Source organism: Mya arenaria, chromosome 4, assembly GCF_026914265.1.
Source record: "Mya arenaria isolate MELC-2E11 chromosome 4, ASM2691426v1".
Lineage (NCBI taxonomy): Eukaryota > Metazoa > Mollusca > Bivalvia > Myida > Myidae > Mya > Mya arenaria.
Window position 1 is genome coordinate 13,205,787 of NC_069125.1, and position 17,599 is coordinate 13,223,385.

At 34.2% G+C, this 17,599-nt stretch overlaps 1 protein-coding gene across 1 annotated transcript in view; it reads right to left on the minus strand.

Annotated features, from left to right (window-relative positions):
- Positions 1-17,599, minus strand: part of LOC128231286 (somatomedin-B and thrombospondin type-1 domain-containing protein-like) — a 47,496-nt gene that overhangs the window by 12,230 nt on the left and 17,667 nt on the right. The window contains exons 2-3 of the mRNA XM_052943911.1: positions 15,356-15,565; positions 336-462 (exon numbers count right to left, since the gene is read on the minus strand). Coding sequence (XP_052799871.1) covers positions 336-462; positions 15,356-15,565 — 337 coding nt within the window. The remainder of the gene's footprint in view (positions 1-335; positions 463-15,355; positions 15,566-17,599) is intronic.

The window sequence follows — 17,599 nt, forward strand, 5'->3', positions numbered from 1 at the left end:
TTTTATCCCATATAATTCAAGTTATCAGTTTCTCAGTTCGCATGAACTCAGGTTATTCTCTTTTGGAGCCGACAAAACAAGGTACAGCTGCACTCTAACGAATTGACAGTTAAATTGGCACAAATATGTAGCAAAATATGACAAAACTGGTCTTCCATCTTTATTCAAATGGGCCCCAGGATTATAACTATGTTGAGCAATCATATGAACAGTTATACATTAATGTTTTAAAAGAGAGTAGTTTCCAGAAACAAGATGGACACATTTGGATAGACAACGACATAAGATAATAGGTCCCATCTAAAAACTATGGTATAAAATTGATTTATACTTACGCGACTCTCCTCGGTATAATATTATCAAAGTTTTTGAAGAAAAGGTTTTTGCGGATGTCGTGCTGGGGGCTGTAAGCTTCGCTCACACGGTAGTGGGAGAAGTTGGCCGGCATGATGTAACCCACCTCTGCAAATAGAAAAAATGTTCTGAAAACATGAAACCATGCTAAAAATTGTTAATAGTTACCGCAGTACAAATGTCATTGGAATGCCAGAGGAAAACCATTAATTTCCAGTGGTAAAGATTAATACACTGGTATTCCAGTGAAATACCACATAATACCATGTACCTCTGGAATACCACTGCATTTCAGTGGTAAACATAAATACCCTGGTATTCCAGTGGAATACCACACCATTGAAATACCAAATATGGTAATACTCCTGGAACACCACTACATTTTAGTGGTAAAAATAAATACATTAGTAATCCGGTGAAATACTGCATAATACCAGTGGAATACCACTGCATTTCAGTGGTAAACATAAATACCCTGGTTATCCAGTGAAATACCACTGGTTACCAATCATCTGGCCCCAATTTCTCGAAAATTCTTAAGCTTAACATACTTAAGTAGCTTATTTCAATTAGCCAAACTACATACTAAAATTGAATCTTGATAAATTAAAAATGGTTCAATATGATTTTCGTAATGATAATACCACTAGATTTCCAGTGACATAGAGATTTGAATAGGGCAAATTTGAAGTAGACTTATTTCTATCCAATAGTACATTATACCACCTGAAATAAGGTTCAATCAGAATTTCATTGATGATAGTTTCTTATATTTGAGGTTAGAAAATGATTTTATAGTGTAAACATCAGAATCAAAATATGGTAATTTTTGCATACCATACCGCATTTCTTAAATATTATGATTGCGGATGCAGATGCACGTCTAAAAAAATAGGTCGCGCATATATATACAAACAGTGAAGCTGAGCTGAATAGAAACTGCTTTTAATGACACTTTTATCACTTCAGGATTAGATTTTTTTATGTCTAAAAGTTTTTCACCATAACCTTCGGGATGCAAGCGAAAAGGTTCCAAGTGATATTTAGTAAAGAATCTTTTGACTATCAACTCTTGCTTTATTTGCTTCCTATTGCATACAAATGCAACCAACGCCAAATGTATAAAAAACATGTTAATTGCATCTTCTGAAAGACAGCCATAAATTCATATTCAATTTCTGATATCATATTAATCGTACACAATTAAAATTTTGTAAGCGATTGTTACAGGTTCAACAAAAAATATGTAGTGCTACAGTATATGGAGAACTAGGTTGGTATTCTTTTATATATTTATAGATATGTAAGAATGATTAAATACTGGTTTAAAATTTACAACAGTAATAATATTATATTACAGTCTGTATATAAACAGGGCATTTAAATAACTGTAATAAAGGTTGTGTTAACTGGGTTTCTGATTTTAGAAAACTGTTAAATGATTATGGTTATGCATATGTATTTCAATTTGATAACCCAAATATTGTAAATATTAATGAATTAATAAAAAATTCATAATCACACAATTTCTTTTCCTTATTAAATTCTTTCAAATAATATATTTAAGTTTAGATATGTTTATATTTAACTATATGTATTATGACAATGTTCACTTTTATAAGTCAAATAAACTGTCTGATTTGTTTAAATCAAGCAATATCATACTGTTGTTAACAGGTTATAATATAGAAAGTAACAATATTATACAATTGTTAACATGTTTTATAATAATCATTAACAAAATCACACTGTTGTTAACATATTGTGATTATAGTAGGAAATAATATAATACTGTTGTTAACAGGTTTTGATATAGAAAGTAACAATATAATACAGTTGTTAACATGTTGTAATACAGTCATTAACAATATTATACAGTTGTTAACACGTTGTAATATAGTCATTAACTTTGTTTTTATGCTGTTAACCATATGTTGTGGTGTAGTGACTAACTTTAATTCACTGTTAATAATATGTTGTGGTAGTATTTAACTATGTTACATACATTTATAAATCATTGTTAATAATATTGTGGTGTAGTCATGAACAACAAATGTATTTATGGTATTATAAATGGAGTGTTATATGCTTATGAGAAAAAGAAACGCCTCATTCAAACTGTTTGTACTATATTTTGTAAAAAGTTCATGGTGACACGTGCTACGTGGGGCCGCGCGTTGTCTTGCTGGAATACCAGGCCCTGACGTTGGCGAAGCATAGGGACAACTACAGGACGTAATATCTGGTCAATGTAACGCCTTGGCAAACGACAAGTTGGGACTTATATCTATGGTTGATAGCTGCCCAGACCATAACTCCGCACCCACCGTAACGGTTGTGCTGCAGAACCCATTTGTTAGCGTAGCTTTCATGACGTCGCCTGTAGACACGAATACGTCCGTCGGCGTTCGACAAGTTGAAACGTGACTCGTCACTAAACACTACATTTTGCCAGCACTGACCGCGATGGTTGCGGGCCCAATTAACACGTTGTTGATGATGACGTCGCGTAAGCACTAGACCACGGTACGGCCTGCGGAATCTAATCCCCCATTCTCGTAGTCGATTTCTCACCGTATGTCGACTAACAGGGCGTCCATGGTTACCTACTACTACGCGTGACGTTGATTCAGCAGTCACAAATCTGTCACATAGATGGCGTTGACGTACGTAATTATCCTGCTGTACTGACGTTACACGGGGTCTGCCTGAACGTGGCCTATCGGCAAACGTTCCCGTGTCTCTGACACGTCAAATGAGACGTAATATTGTCGAACGAGAGATGTTAAAACGTCTAGCGACTTGTTTTTGCGTTCACCCACATTCAAGCATTGCCAAAACCCTGGCTCTCTCTTCACTATTTAGCTTCGGCATTATCAAAAACTGGGTAATTGTCAAAAAAGACACGGATATATGGTTGTATGTCGACTAGCACGTATCGGTGTAGATTTTACTTGATAAAGCCACATGGTTAAAACGTACGGAGTGCACGAGGAAATCGTGAGCAGGTACGTGAATTTAACAATTGGCTGAATTAAATCGTGCGAGTTTCGGTTGGTTGGATTTGTTGGTCAGAATACATGTACATTTTGGACGTTTGCATATAAATGTAAACTTGGCAACAAAATAAACGCCACTTTTTGATGAGGCTTTCTTTTTCTTGTCAGTATACATTATAAGTTACAGGGTTACAGTATGTGACTCGATATGGGTTAAATGGGGCAAAGGAAACCATATTGGGTTCGAAGCTCGAACCAGAATGTGGTTTCCTGTGCCCAGTATATCCCATATTGGGTCACCTACAGTCGAACCCCCCAGGCTCGAAATTGCTTGGCTCGAACTACTCGTTTGCTCGAACTAGATGTAAAGGACCGATTTATTTCTATTGAAGGTAAACAATCCCGCTTGGCTCGAATTTTTCAAGGCTCGAGGTATTTTTGCTGGTTCCTGGGAGTTCGAGCCATCGGTGTTCGACTGTACTAACCCCGTAACGTATATATCACGTCAACAACCTGTTTACATGTTCAAATGTTTCATTTATTCATCGAAATATTCATCAGAATGGGAAAATAAATGCCATTTTTGGTACAATATAAATTTCGTGACCCAATAAGGAAACATGGGGTCACTGCATGACCAGTCCTGGACCAATGGCATTGAATCATTTATGTTGAAAGTGTGATATAGTCATGTACAGTGCCAACCAGTTCATACTTATTAAAAATGTGGTGTAACCGTCATGAACAACGCTAATATCATACTACAAACTATTAGTGATTTATATATTAAAAAGTAAAAATGCTGCTTACAGACTGCATTTTGAGTACAATGTACAATATAACCCATTACATCAGAAAATATTAATTATTTGATTAGTATTTTTTGAATAACAAAATCTTTTTTTGAATAACAAATCTTATTTTTTTAAATAAATAATATTTACATGATTTTGCTATTTCAAATTAACCATTGTGGTCTAGTAATACTATATAACAATTCTAACAATATAATATGTGATACTCTTAATGAACATATTAAAGTGTTGCAATAAATTACCATTTATATCAGTAAATCCTAAATGATTCGCGGCAGTTCCTGGGAAAACCAAAATAACAAAACACAGAATCCCTTTTCTTAAATATTCACATTCCATCACTAGCACTTAAAAGTCTTGGTCTTAAACTATGGCTGTGTAAAACTGGGCATTATAACACCAAATGACACATTTCTGATAAATTGTGAAAAACTGCATAACATTATACTGTTGATTTTATCATTGTTATACTTTAATCTTCTTACATGATTTCAGATTTGTAAATCTTGTGATAAACATTTGCCAAGTCAGGAAGGGCTTCATCTATTTTTATTCAATCTGTATTTTGTCTCATGGATGGTCACAGATTTAAGCTATTAATTAAATGGATATACAAGTAAAAGTTTTTATTTATGAAAGAATAAGAGCTGTCACAGGAATGTGACAAATGCCCCCAGTTGGGCCTTGTCAGTCAGATCATCATCTATTTGCATACCATAACAAATAAAAAATAACTATTTTGATTAAAAGGTTTGATTTTAGTTCAGTTTTTTTTAATTTCAACAAATACAGTGCTCTACAAATCTGTGAAGTTTGATTGAATTCTCATTATATGTTAAAAGGCCAAGTATTGCGATTTCATGAAAGAATATATTTTTCATAAACTAAGTTGACTGAGTAATGCATTCTGCTAAACAATATGACATAAGGTTAATTATGTGGAATAGATTACTATTATTAAGTGCCCTACAATTAATCAGTAGTATTAATTTGTACAAATGTAGGTTATGATTATTCAGCAGAAAATATGATCATGTCATGATATACTTAAAATGAATTACATTGCATTTCAAGAGTCTTGTACTTAAACTTGTTCTTCAGATGTGCTAAAATTTATATATCTGCTGACATTTTAGCTGAGGAGAGAGGGCTGATCAATAAATAATGTAATACAAAGATTAGAGTGGTGCAGTGGAGAGGGTGTCTGCCTCTCGGCCAATAGGTCATGAGTTCAGGTCCTACCAACTTAATTGGCATTATCACATGACTTTTCAGAAAGAGGGCTGATCAATAAACAATGTAATACAAAAATTAGAGTGGTGCAGAGGAACTGGTGTCTGCCTCTCAGCCAATGGGTCATGAGTTCAAGTCCTACCAACTTAGCACTATCACACAACTTTTCAGAAAGAGGGCTGATCAATAAATAATGTAATACAAAAATTAGAGTGGTGCAGAGGAAATGGTGTCTGCCTCTCAGCCTATGGGCCTTGAGTTTAAGTCTTAACCAATTTGGCACTATTACATGGCTTCTCTGAGAAAGAGGGCTGATCAATAAACAACGACGAGAGTGGTGCAGAAGAAATGGTGTCTTCCCCTCAACCAATGGGTCTTGAGTTTAAGTCCTACCAACTTGAAACTATCATATCACCTCTCAAAATGATGAAAAAGACTTGAGCGTGATTCTGATAGCAACTTTCGTAACAATTGAGCTAAAAAAAATTAGAATAAATTAAATTAATGCATAGCAATCATTCTGATATTCATAATCAGAAATAATCTAAATTAACAAGCACTTTATATTAAAACTATTCTATCGAGATATATGACTTCCAACTGCATAAACATATCGTAGCTCATTTCTGCAAGTAATTAAGATGATTAGCTGTCTGCATTCTCGCCTTGCTATTTGGAGCAATTTTTTGCCCATCCACTTCGCACATTCTTGCTTCTTGGCGCGTATTCACATGCACCCTTACCGTATTATATCATGCATAGGACGCACTTTTTTACCTCCAATTCTTGTCTTAAAAAGGGCCTGCGTCCTTTCTATGCTATTAGAATTGCATCTGTTTTTTTCCAAGTCCATTTCAGGTCGAAAATATCGGACCGGGGAAGAACGCGGTAAAAGTAAGTATCTGTACTGCGTCACCGAAGAGAACAACTGACATAGGTAAAATCACGCAAGTTAACACACGCAGAAATGTTTACTTTAAAATGATTTATTGAGAAATAAATTGAAAACAAACATGAGTGTTTACTTTTTTACAAAAGGGACGCTACTCACAAAAACTCGATGTGAGTCAGCACTTTAACTGGTTTGAGTTATAACGGCAACGGAAAATCGGGAAAGGAGGTAAATATCAATTAATCGTTGTTCATGATTTTAATGTTTCGATATTTTACAAAACATTTTGTTGTATCTTACTGTTTTTAAAAAATAATAAAAGAATGTGCATAACGCAAAGTAGCATTATTGTCACTATCAAATCTTTTTCAAATGTGCGAAGGTGTGAAAAACACCCGCTGTCTGTCATTAGAAAAACATCCATAGAACGAACTATTGAGATGTTAATACCGTATGGTTGTTTGTTCGCACTTTACCCGTCGTGCCTTCCGCTGGCAAGGATAATTACCGACACGCATTAATTATGCCTGACATGCTTTAATCCGCGCAGCGACAAGCCTTATCAAAACAATCATCAGTTTTGACAATACACAGTTTTGCAACGGTTGCAACGGTTGACTGTCATTCAGAACGCATGTCGGAACTATTGCAACGGTTGACTGTCAGTCAGAAGGCATGTGGAACTATTGCAACGGTTGCAACGGTTGACTGTCATTCAAAAGGCATGTGGAACTATTGCAACGGTTGACTGTCAGTCAGAAGGCGTTTCAGGACTATTACAGCATTTGTATAAGTCTTATAATATGCGTGAATGTTCTCAAAATGTCAAGACTTATATCATTGTTGTGTACACTAAATTACCGAAATACGACGATAATTATCGAAATACACAAGACAGTTATCGAAATATGCCTTATATACATTTTTTTTTTACTTCAATAAATGTTATAAATTCTTTACCAACCTCAATTTTTCGGCTCCGATTTTGACATTTTTTCGCTGCGTCCTATCTTATATATTAAGGGTTTTTACCCGTTTTTTCAACTATTTTTTTGCCTGCGTCCTATCTATGCTAGCGTCCTATACATGATATAATACGGTAATATCCAACGAAAAAGCAGAAATCAGGTTCCATATAAAAATTATTATTGCAAGATGTTCTTCAAATGATGCATTGATATTTACTTTATGAACAGCCCTCGCAAGAACTTAAAACAATGGTGAGCACTGACACTTAAGTTTGTTAATCAGATCTAGCAGGTAACAATGCAACAATTATGCTATAATCTGTCAATTTAGAAGAATTAGGTTTATAAAATTTTGTATCTTGTGATAATACCTCAACGATATGATCTGGCATAAAACGATTTGTCAGCTCAAAGGTCAGTCAGACAATTGACATTTATACCTCTGTCACTATAACTTAAATTAAACTCAATAAGCCTTTTATAATGTGTTATTATAGACTGTAATTTACAAAAAATATTTAATCATGTGTTACCGCACACAAGCAAATAAATTCCACTTGATTTTATAGATTATAATCCTACAGCAAGTGCTTAATATTAATCATTGTAAAAAAACAACAAACACGACAATTGTAACTGAATGTGATGTCCCTAACTAAATAGATTATAGCTTGTTTTTGGACTTAAGGGTTTTTTAACCTGGCCATGGTCTATACGTAGGGAACAGGGATTCAGTACCTCATCAAACTGACCTATATAATTAAGGGTAAACCACTTAGTATTGAAGACAGTTTTAATTATAAGATTGTCAGATTTTAACATGTTTACTTAAAAAATGCACATTTTTTTGGAAATTATGAAGAAAAAAAAATCCAAATTGCAGCAAAAAAAGTTCAGGGGAAATATGTTTTATATTTGGCGGTTAATGGAATCATTGTTTTTACGCCTAAGCTACATTATACATGATATTGTGTATTTTAACTATAAAATAAAAATAAATCTCGCCTAAAAGTTAAAAAGAAAATATTCTGAAATACAGCACTAAATAATTAGGTAACGGTGGATATTCTGCTGAGGTATACATTTTGGTAAATTAATAAATTGATCAGTGTCAAATTAAGACGATTTTTGCGTGGAAATTGTGCATATAGTGCATGGGTTTAAGTTTTAAAAAGCAATGTTAATCTATTTCCCTGCGCACTTGCCATCGTTCAGTTTACAAAATGGAAGAACAAAATAATATCTAAACTTCACCATCCTGATGTAGTCATATCAAGAAAGTCCAAAAACACTTAATTGATTGATTTCATTCGTTGTGATTGATCAAAATATGAATTTTTTGTATACATTTTTGTATCTTATATTTTGGTTACTAATTCACATAAATTCTAGCTCATGCTTAACCCTCATATAGCTATACTTCAAATTGTGAACTGTAATGTTGGCAAAGTACTGTCAGGAAGATATACAATATTTATGTTGTGTCTTTATACGTGTACCTAACGAATAAAAATCTACCTGAACCACCATATCTTTTCCGTAGCTTTCCATGACGTCTTCTGCCTACAAACATTCACTGTTCTTCATAAAAAGTCTGCATAAAATATGTCTCTAACATTTAGATCGCTGCAACGCTCATATGTAATTTCCAGCCAAACAAGGGAGATAACTTGACATTATAAAAGCCAGAGTTATGGGCCTTGCTACTAAATTCCATATATACATTTTGAACTGATTTAGAGCCAATGTTAAACTTTTCGTACTACTACGCGGATGCAGAAGACACCAAGAGGCTATGTCAATTTATATACTTCAGTGTTTTTCTTCAAAAAACCCAGAGAAGCTTGCTAAAATAGGTCAAATCAACTTTGACCTTGCAGTTCAAGGTCAAGTTTCATTTAATCAACATTCATTATGGGCAGCCTGCTTATTTGTACTATGCAATGGCTATGGCTTATGCATATTCAGAGACAGGCAACCTTGTCCTAAGCAAGATCTATGCCATCAGCATCTTACTAAGGGACAGACTGCCTTTTCCAAACTTAAGCATCTTAAGGGTCAGGCTGCTTTGTCCTTGTATGCAAGACTTGAGCATCTTTAGGGACAGGCAGCCTTGTCCTAAACATTGTCTTTGACTTAAGCATCTTATTAGGGATGCTGCCTTCACCTAAGCAATGTTTATGACTTAAGCATCTTGAGGGAAAGGCTGCCTTGTCCTAAGCAATGTCCATGACATAAGCATACTAAAGGCTGCATTGTCTAAGCAATGTCCATAAGCAATGTCAATGACTTAACATCTTTAGGGATAGCTAGGCTGCTTTGTCCTAAGAAATATCCATGCCAAAATCATCTTAAGGGACAGGCTGCTTTGTCCTTATAAGCAATGACTTAGCTGAGCATCTTCAGAGACATGCAACCTTGTCCTAACAAGGTCTATAGATGCCATCAGCATCTTAAGGTACAGACTTATGTACCTTTAGGGACAGACTGCCTAAATGTCCTAAGCTATTTTCATGAATTGAGTTTAATCCAACAAGGGAGATAAATACATTGACAAATATTGAGATACCAGTTTAATGTAATTAAAAATGACAGATTCAATTGTTATATGTGTGTTTCTTGCCAGACAAACAAGATGTTCATCTATAAATGCACATCTATAGGACTACTGTTTCATGTAACCTAATGCCCTAGTTGCTTCCAAACAGAACACGTTTACAGTTGTAAGCTCAGGTGCATAGTTTAACACATGGCAAACCTTGAACACACAGACAGACTACCAGGCCATCCTTAAATAATTATTTCTTTGTAGTGGCCGAGCCAAATGAGATAGTTAGTTGGATTTATTTTTACGACCAAAAAACAAAATACAAAAGAGCAGTGGGTCCAAAACACATGACAAAGGAGTTTTTTGTTTACTCCAAGGCTGTTACGTATTTGAGTAGGGGTATATTTGGCGAGTTGGTTGGAGTCACTGCCGACAAAAAAACATTTTACATATTATATGGCCTACTAAAATACAAGTATAATGTAACCTAGCAGATGAGAATTTGAAAGCCAGCTTTGAGAATGTGTAGCCTAGCAGATGAGGATAGGAAAGCCATCTTTGGAAACATGTAGCAATGTTAGTTGTATTATGAAGCAATTTTGTGTCAAATTGTCTTCGTAATATTTGATATCTTTTATTTAATAGTTCTTAATGTTTTTGTCCCGTAAGTCTGATGTACATATTGTCTCTTTTGCTGTTCAGATGTAAATCTTTTATTCATATGAAATATATGATATTTGGTATGAAAATTAATGTTATCTTATGAGGAATTCATTTATATTCTTTATAACATAGAACCTTTAAATTATATGCAATATTTCATACATTTTCTTTATTTCCTTTTACATCTGAAGGGTTTCATAATGGTTTTTAATTCTTCAACAAACTGTTATTTCTTGTGTCTACATGTTTCCTTTAATTTTAGCACCTTCATTATTTTATGTTCTAACTAATCTTTATGCAACAGGCTTAGCTAGACAAGTTTTGATAGCTAAGCCTCAGTGAGACATTTCAGACATTCTTGTTACTTCTTAACCTTTTAAAACAACAATATTTTTCATATAAAAGCCTAAGGATCACTTTTATTAAGGACTTCGAATTGTATGGTGTTCCATTACATTATTTTATACTTTGTGTGTTACCAAAGTCAGGACGTTGTGTTACAAATATTATTTTCGACTTTGTGTGTGTTACCAAAGTTATAATAAAGGACATTGTGTTACAAATATACATTTCTAGGAACAGTTTAATAAGTGTGTTTAATAATTTGTGTTACAAATTTAAAATACTTAAACACTTGTGTTACAAGAATCATTGATGACACTGTATAAATTACTTCTACTGGTGTTCCATAGAACTGTATACATGTGATTATATTCTGGACGTTATTAAAACTTTAAAACATTCATTGTGAGTTGCGTCAGGATTTGAACCCACACATTCACGTCATTATAGTTGCACTGATGAGGATTGGAAAGTCTGCTTTGGAAACATGTGGCTTAGCATAAATTTTGAGGAAAAAAAAAGCCTGCTTTGGAAAGGTGTTGCCAGTAGCAGATGAGAATAGGAAAGCCATCTTTGGAAACGTAGCAATGTTAGCTGCACTGATGAGGATAGGAAAGCCTGCTTTGTAAGCATGTGGCCATGAATATGAAAGCCTGCTTTGGAAACATGTAACCTGGCTAGCAGATGCTTCTGAATCATGTAGCCATGAAAGCCTGCTTCGAAAACATGTAGCATTGCATTGAACAGCCAGTAAATACTTCCATAACATGTAACCTAGCCGATCTGGGGGGAGAAAAGCAGCAGTTATGGATCACACCTGGGCTTAGTCTGGGATGAGATAGCTCAGAGTAGATCTCTCATAAACACCTATCATGTTCATATCTACACCTGATTGCTGGTAAATCATAACCAGAAATTGCAAGACAAGCCGTCTAAGAAGGTGCATTAGGATTGATGAATTAGAGGTTACTGAGAATTCCACAAAATATATCCTACTGAAGTCCCGGTTGATGAGCATTGTGCATTGTGAACTGCAAGCAATTAATGGATGAATCACACTATAAGACTATTTTGTCCATTAATTTACAATAGGGCTTGGCTTATCAGCTTTTGAACATTGTAACATTCATACTAATGCTAGCAATTAATAAAATAATCACTTTAAGACTATTGTCCATTAATTTCCAAAAGGGCTTGGCTTATCAGCTGTTGAACATCGTAACATTATTATGATGTCATACTAATGCTAGCAAGTAACAGAAGAATCACTCTAAGACTATTTTGTCTATTAGTTTCCAATAAGGCTTGGCTTATCAGCTCTTGAACCTTGTAACATTATGATGTCATACTAATGCTAGCAATTAATGAAATAATCACTATAAGACTATTTTATCCATTAATTTCCAATAAGGCTTATCAGCAGCTGCTTAAAACCCTGAAGGATAAACAGAAGAAATTTTACTTATCAGCAAAATAGAAGGCTTTAATATAATTCAAGGATGTTCACTTTTTTGCAATAGTTTCAAACCATTTCAAAGACATTTTACATTGTAAAATTTGACTTATTTCCTAGAATTCACACATCCTGCTGTTCAGGCCTACTAAATTTGAGCCAGTATTCAATCAGCCCAACCCTCAGCTGCCTATGGATCCAAAACTGCTAAAATCTCTTTAAACTGTGGAATCTGGACCTCTTGTGGCTAATTATCTTTGTGAGGAATAGCAGCAAATTATTATAAACTTATCCTTAGGCTTATTTTTTTCTTCACAAAGATTTGAAGTGTTTAGTGTTAAATGATGCATCTCAAGAAGTTTAGCACTATAAATGAAGCATCTATAAGATGAGATATTATCAATGGAGAGTTTATAAATTAAACGCCTCATTTTTTGTCATTTAAAATTGAATATTTTAATTTGAATATCTTTCCAGCATTGTAGTGCCTGACCTACAGATTGTATGTGGGGCACTGTTACGTAAATCATCATCATCATCATCTTCATCCACCTGCGGATTGGGAGAGGGGGGCTTGGCTCATCCAGCGGGGCCTTCTTCAAACGTCCAAGTGTTCTTTTTTATGTTAACATAAGAGAAAAAGGTAATAAAACATGCGCACCTTTTTGGACAAGAAAATATTAAAATTTTCTTGAGGGAGTAGCCCCAAACCTCTGTGCAAACATTTAATGCCATATACATTTGGGTTTTGAGGGAGGAAAGCATGTCAAAAGTTTGCGCCTATAAGTTATGCACCGAGTCTTATGTTAATTCCTGAATCCGCCCCTATCATCATCATCAGCACCACCACCACCACCACAACCACCACCATCATCTTCATCATCATTATCATCATCACCATCATCATCATCATCATCATCATCACCATCACCATCATCATCATCATTATGATGAACATACCCATTGCTATAATCATTATCATTGTTAACCATAACTTTAATGTAGCAAACTGTATGCGGTGATGAAAGGTATGTGGCCAAAGGTGCTCGTCACATTGCCTGGATACAGTTTTTTATAAAAAAAAAATGTAATTTAATTTTAATTATTATTTATTTTGATCAAAATAGTGAATATATAAATAAATATTTATTTATATATAATACTAATTTTCTTTCATGAAAAATTGTGGAATAATTTTTTAAATGACATATATTCACTATCTTGACCGAAATAAATAAATAAAAAAAATAGTAAAAATAAAAAAAAATATTTAAAAAAAGAATGTATTACTGTATCCAGGCTATGTGACGAACACCTGTGTATGTGGCACTACGCAACACCACAAATTAAACGATGCAATATCTTAAATATGATTATGTTCTAAAGTCTTGATTTCGTTATTTTATCAATTAAAGTGCACACTATAAACATGTTCATAATTTCCTTTCTTTTCATTTCTAAAAGCTTTTAAAAGTCATTGAAATCTTACTCAAAAGGAAAAAGGAATTCAGCTTCATACCATTTTGAAAATGAATCAAGTTGGACTTTAACGTTGCACAAGTTATTCAAATCGCGAACAAAAATGCATAAATCAAATATTCAACTTTTCAATCATCATTGGCTGCCAGTAATTTATAACATAGATTATTGAAGAGTTTGGCAAATAATTATGAGCCATGTTAAGACTTAAACAAGATTTACAAACTGGGTAAATATGCCGATCTCTCCCACCCATGGTTGTTTTTAAACATCTGTATTTGTATTTTAAAAGCGCTGATCTAGAATATTGTTGAGACTGGGGTAAAATTTTGACCTTAATGATTATAATTTCTTTAAAAAAAACCATTCAAGATCTCAAAAGTTGCTAATAATGAAAATGTAAGCTGACATCATAATGGCTGTGATGAATGGATCTTGCGTCAATGGTTAAGTACTCCAGGCGGAGGTCTATTATAAGCTAGCTATTATTTTAGTATATTTTGTTCAAATCTCAAGAAGTTACAGAGGTGGATACATGATTTGAGTGGCGTAAGCTATTGACTGCCCCTCCCTAACAACCAATATTTATTTGGATTAATGTGTTGGCAGGGGGATTTGTGGTACTCCCCCCAAAAAAATTAAGCAATTTTTTCTTCGAAATGGTGCATTTTTGGCGTATTTTATTACATTTTTTCTCCTATATAGAAATAAAAAATTAAGTTGGACTATTTAAGGGGGTGCGGGTGCCAGGTGTGCCCCCCTCCCCCACCACCTGGATCTGCTTATGTTTTAAAAAAAGATACATTCCTTATATCTGTATACCCCTCTTGAAGAATTCCTGACATTCTTTATAAGTTTTTGTAAGGTGTTTCCATTTTTTTGTTACCGTATCAATCATTCCTTAATTTGTGCCACTGATTTAGATGGCAAAAACCTATTGTGGCCGAGAACATTTCTCACACCTGACCGTCAACTTGTCAAATTGTTATTTGCATGCCAGGACATTAAAGACGGGGACAGTAACTTGATCTCGCGCCTGTGGTTTCACGGGTCCTGGATTTTTGCAAGATCTTTTCAAATTGCTTCAAATCGGTAGATCATGAAATTTATACACTATAAAACAATCAGTCGTCAACTTTTACCCTTTGATAACAGGTTACATTTTATTTCATTGTAATCAAATCACTAATTATTAGCGAATCAAGGGGGTCTCATAATGCAGGCAGCGTATCATAATATCTTAATAATTTAATACCCCGATTCTTTTGTATGAAAATTAATGACCAAAATGCTGGTGCAAATTGTCCAAGCACCGTGTAATCATGTTTTAAGAATGAAATATTTTGCCTTTATATATTGGGAGAACCTGTTTACCTTTTTCGCATGAATTTTTAAATTTTATTCATTTGAATTTTCATAAGTGAAAAGTTGCTGTTTGTTTGTGATTTTTTTTTTCGTTATTAAATTTAAAAAAGAAAATTGTGTGTGTTTAGGCAAGTGCATTTTATGTCAACTATTGAGTGGACTTTTGACAAGATTTTTTTTGGGGAAAGGGGGTGGGTTACATTTTTTTCATCCTTCTCCAACATGTATAATGCATTAAACTTACCCTGCATTTCCTCTCGAGAATACTCTACGCTTTGTTGCAAGCAGGTAGAATCCCCGTGACACACTTTCTTGGCTTTAGTGTTTCCGGGGCAGTGTTTCCCGCCGAAGGCTTGGTGCTGGATGACATGACGTTTTCGCGTCATTCTCCCTCGGCCGCAAGTGTTGCTGCATCCCGTCCATGGCGTCCATTCACTTAAGATGCAATCTTTGGCTGAAAGAAGGAAGACAAACAATATGTTAGCAACAAGATCTTTCGGCGAATATTTTGTGATTTTATCATATCCAACATAATTGATCCTCCTCATCTAACTAACAAACACATAAAATTGTTCATGCAGCTTGAAAAGAGCACAGCAACAGACCAGTACCATGCCCAGAAAACATTCTTAATGTTCAGCTTATTTCCATGACCCCGAATGGCGGGGAAACACGCTCGCTGTTTGGTCGTCTAAGTACATTTTTTTTTACTGTCCGTTTTTTATATCTAGGCGAAAAACGATATATTTGAACATTATAACAATAGACTTTTAATACATGAGAAGAGATGCAACATTGTCATATTTGTATTCTTTTTATTTTGTCAAACAGGTGGGTGGTCGTTGCTTGATATTACATCATGTGCAAATGTAAACGAATTTCAACAGTGGTGAACAAATCAAATCTGTAATATTCAGTTACCATTGTTCATGGACAGAGTTTCGTATTTGTGGTGGGTTAAACAAATATTTAACTCAAATTATCTACACGAAATTACATCTCACCAGTTGGAGCAGCCACAAGGGAGGTAATTACATCATTATATACGCCGTCATTATCTTACAGAAAATACTACCTGATAGCCCCCAAAAAATATCAATGTGTTAACCTAATTTAGTTCAATATATCAGCCAATTTGTCTCGATCAAACAAGTTCTAAAATTTTATGAATGAACATTGACACAGCAAGATTGCACCAGACCGGCTCACGATTAATTGTTATCTCGTTATCTATTTTCTACAACTGTTGGCATTGTTAAACCCACGGACCACCTCTCTGCCATCTCAAGGCTTATCAGTTAAGCTGGGGGTCCAATACTGTCTCATGTTCCCAGGACATAAAGGGGTCTCCTTGATAAAATGTACTATTGAGAAGCACTTAATTAACCCGATTATAATGAATAATACCTACATTTGAGTCAATACCAAAAGAAGATCTTTTAATTATAATTAACTGCCCATCATGACACTTTATGAATTAATATTTATCATTCTTAATAACACTAACATTATTAACTCAACATTCATAAATTTGATATCACTGAAATTAATAACAGTTCATAAAATTGACATCATGAACTCATCCTTCATAAGTGACAGCATTTACTCAGCTTTCCTTCCTGAAAGCATTAACTCAGCTTTCCTTTTTGACAGCATTACTTAGCATCTGTAATTGACAGCATCAATAGTTTATATATTATGTGTATTAACTCAGCATTCTTATTAACAGCACTATTTAAATGAGCATTTATATTTTTTTGACAGCATTTAAGTTGACAGTTCAACTCAGTGTTTTTAGTTGACAACACTTAATTAAGCATTACTTATTGACAGCATTCCTTCCTGACAGCACTAAATCAGCATATATATAATTGACTGCATTTAATCAGTGTTTATAATTTACAGCATTATTTCAGCATTCTTTATTGTATTCAATGAGCATACATAATTTGACTCAGTATTTACACCTGACAGCATCAATTCAAGTAAATATCATTGAAAGAAAGACTATACAGAGTCATATCACAAGATTTTTCTATTAATTTTGGTTAATAAGTAAATGATATAAATAATTAGTTCAAGTTCATTCCTTATTTTTTTTCCAAAGTGAGACTTCTGAGACTTACAGCCAAAATCTGGTGATGTCAAATATATAGGTGAACTTGCCATGCAAACAATTTTATCATGAACTTCCGAAAATGTTGTCAAATTATAAACATTGCAACATCGTTGAAAGGAAAATCTACCATAACAACTTCTATCATATGAATAACATTATGAAACAGAGCACTTCACTGTGTCAAACGCAAGACCAAGAGATCAACTAATTTGTCTTTTTCAGTCTTCTTTTGTGAAGAGTTACCCGTTCTCAGCATGTGTTACCCCCTCGTTTTATCATCAAAACTTTCAACGATAACCTACCCCCGATATTAAAGAGCAAAGATCACTGAACTGGAGTACCCTTAACAGGTATTCGAAACCTCTTGAA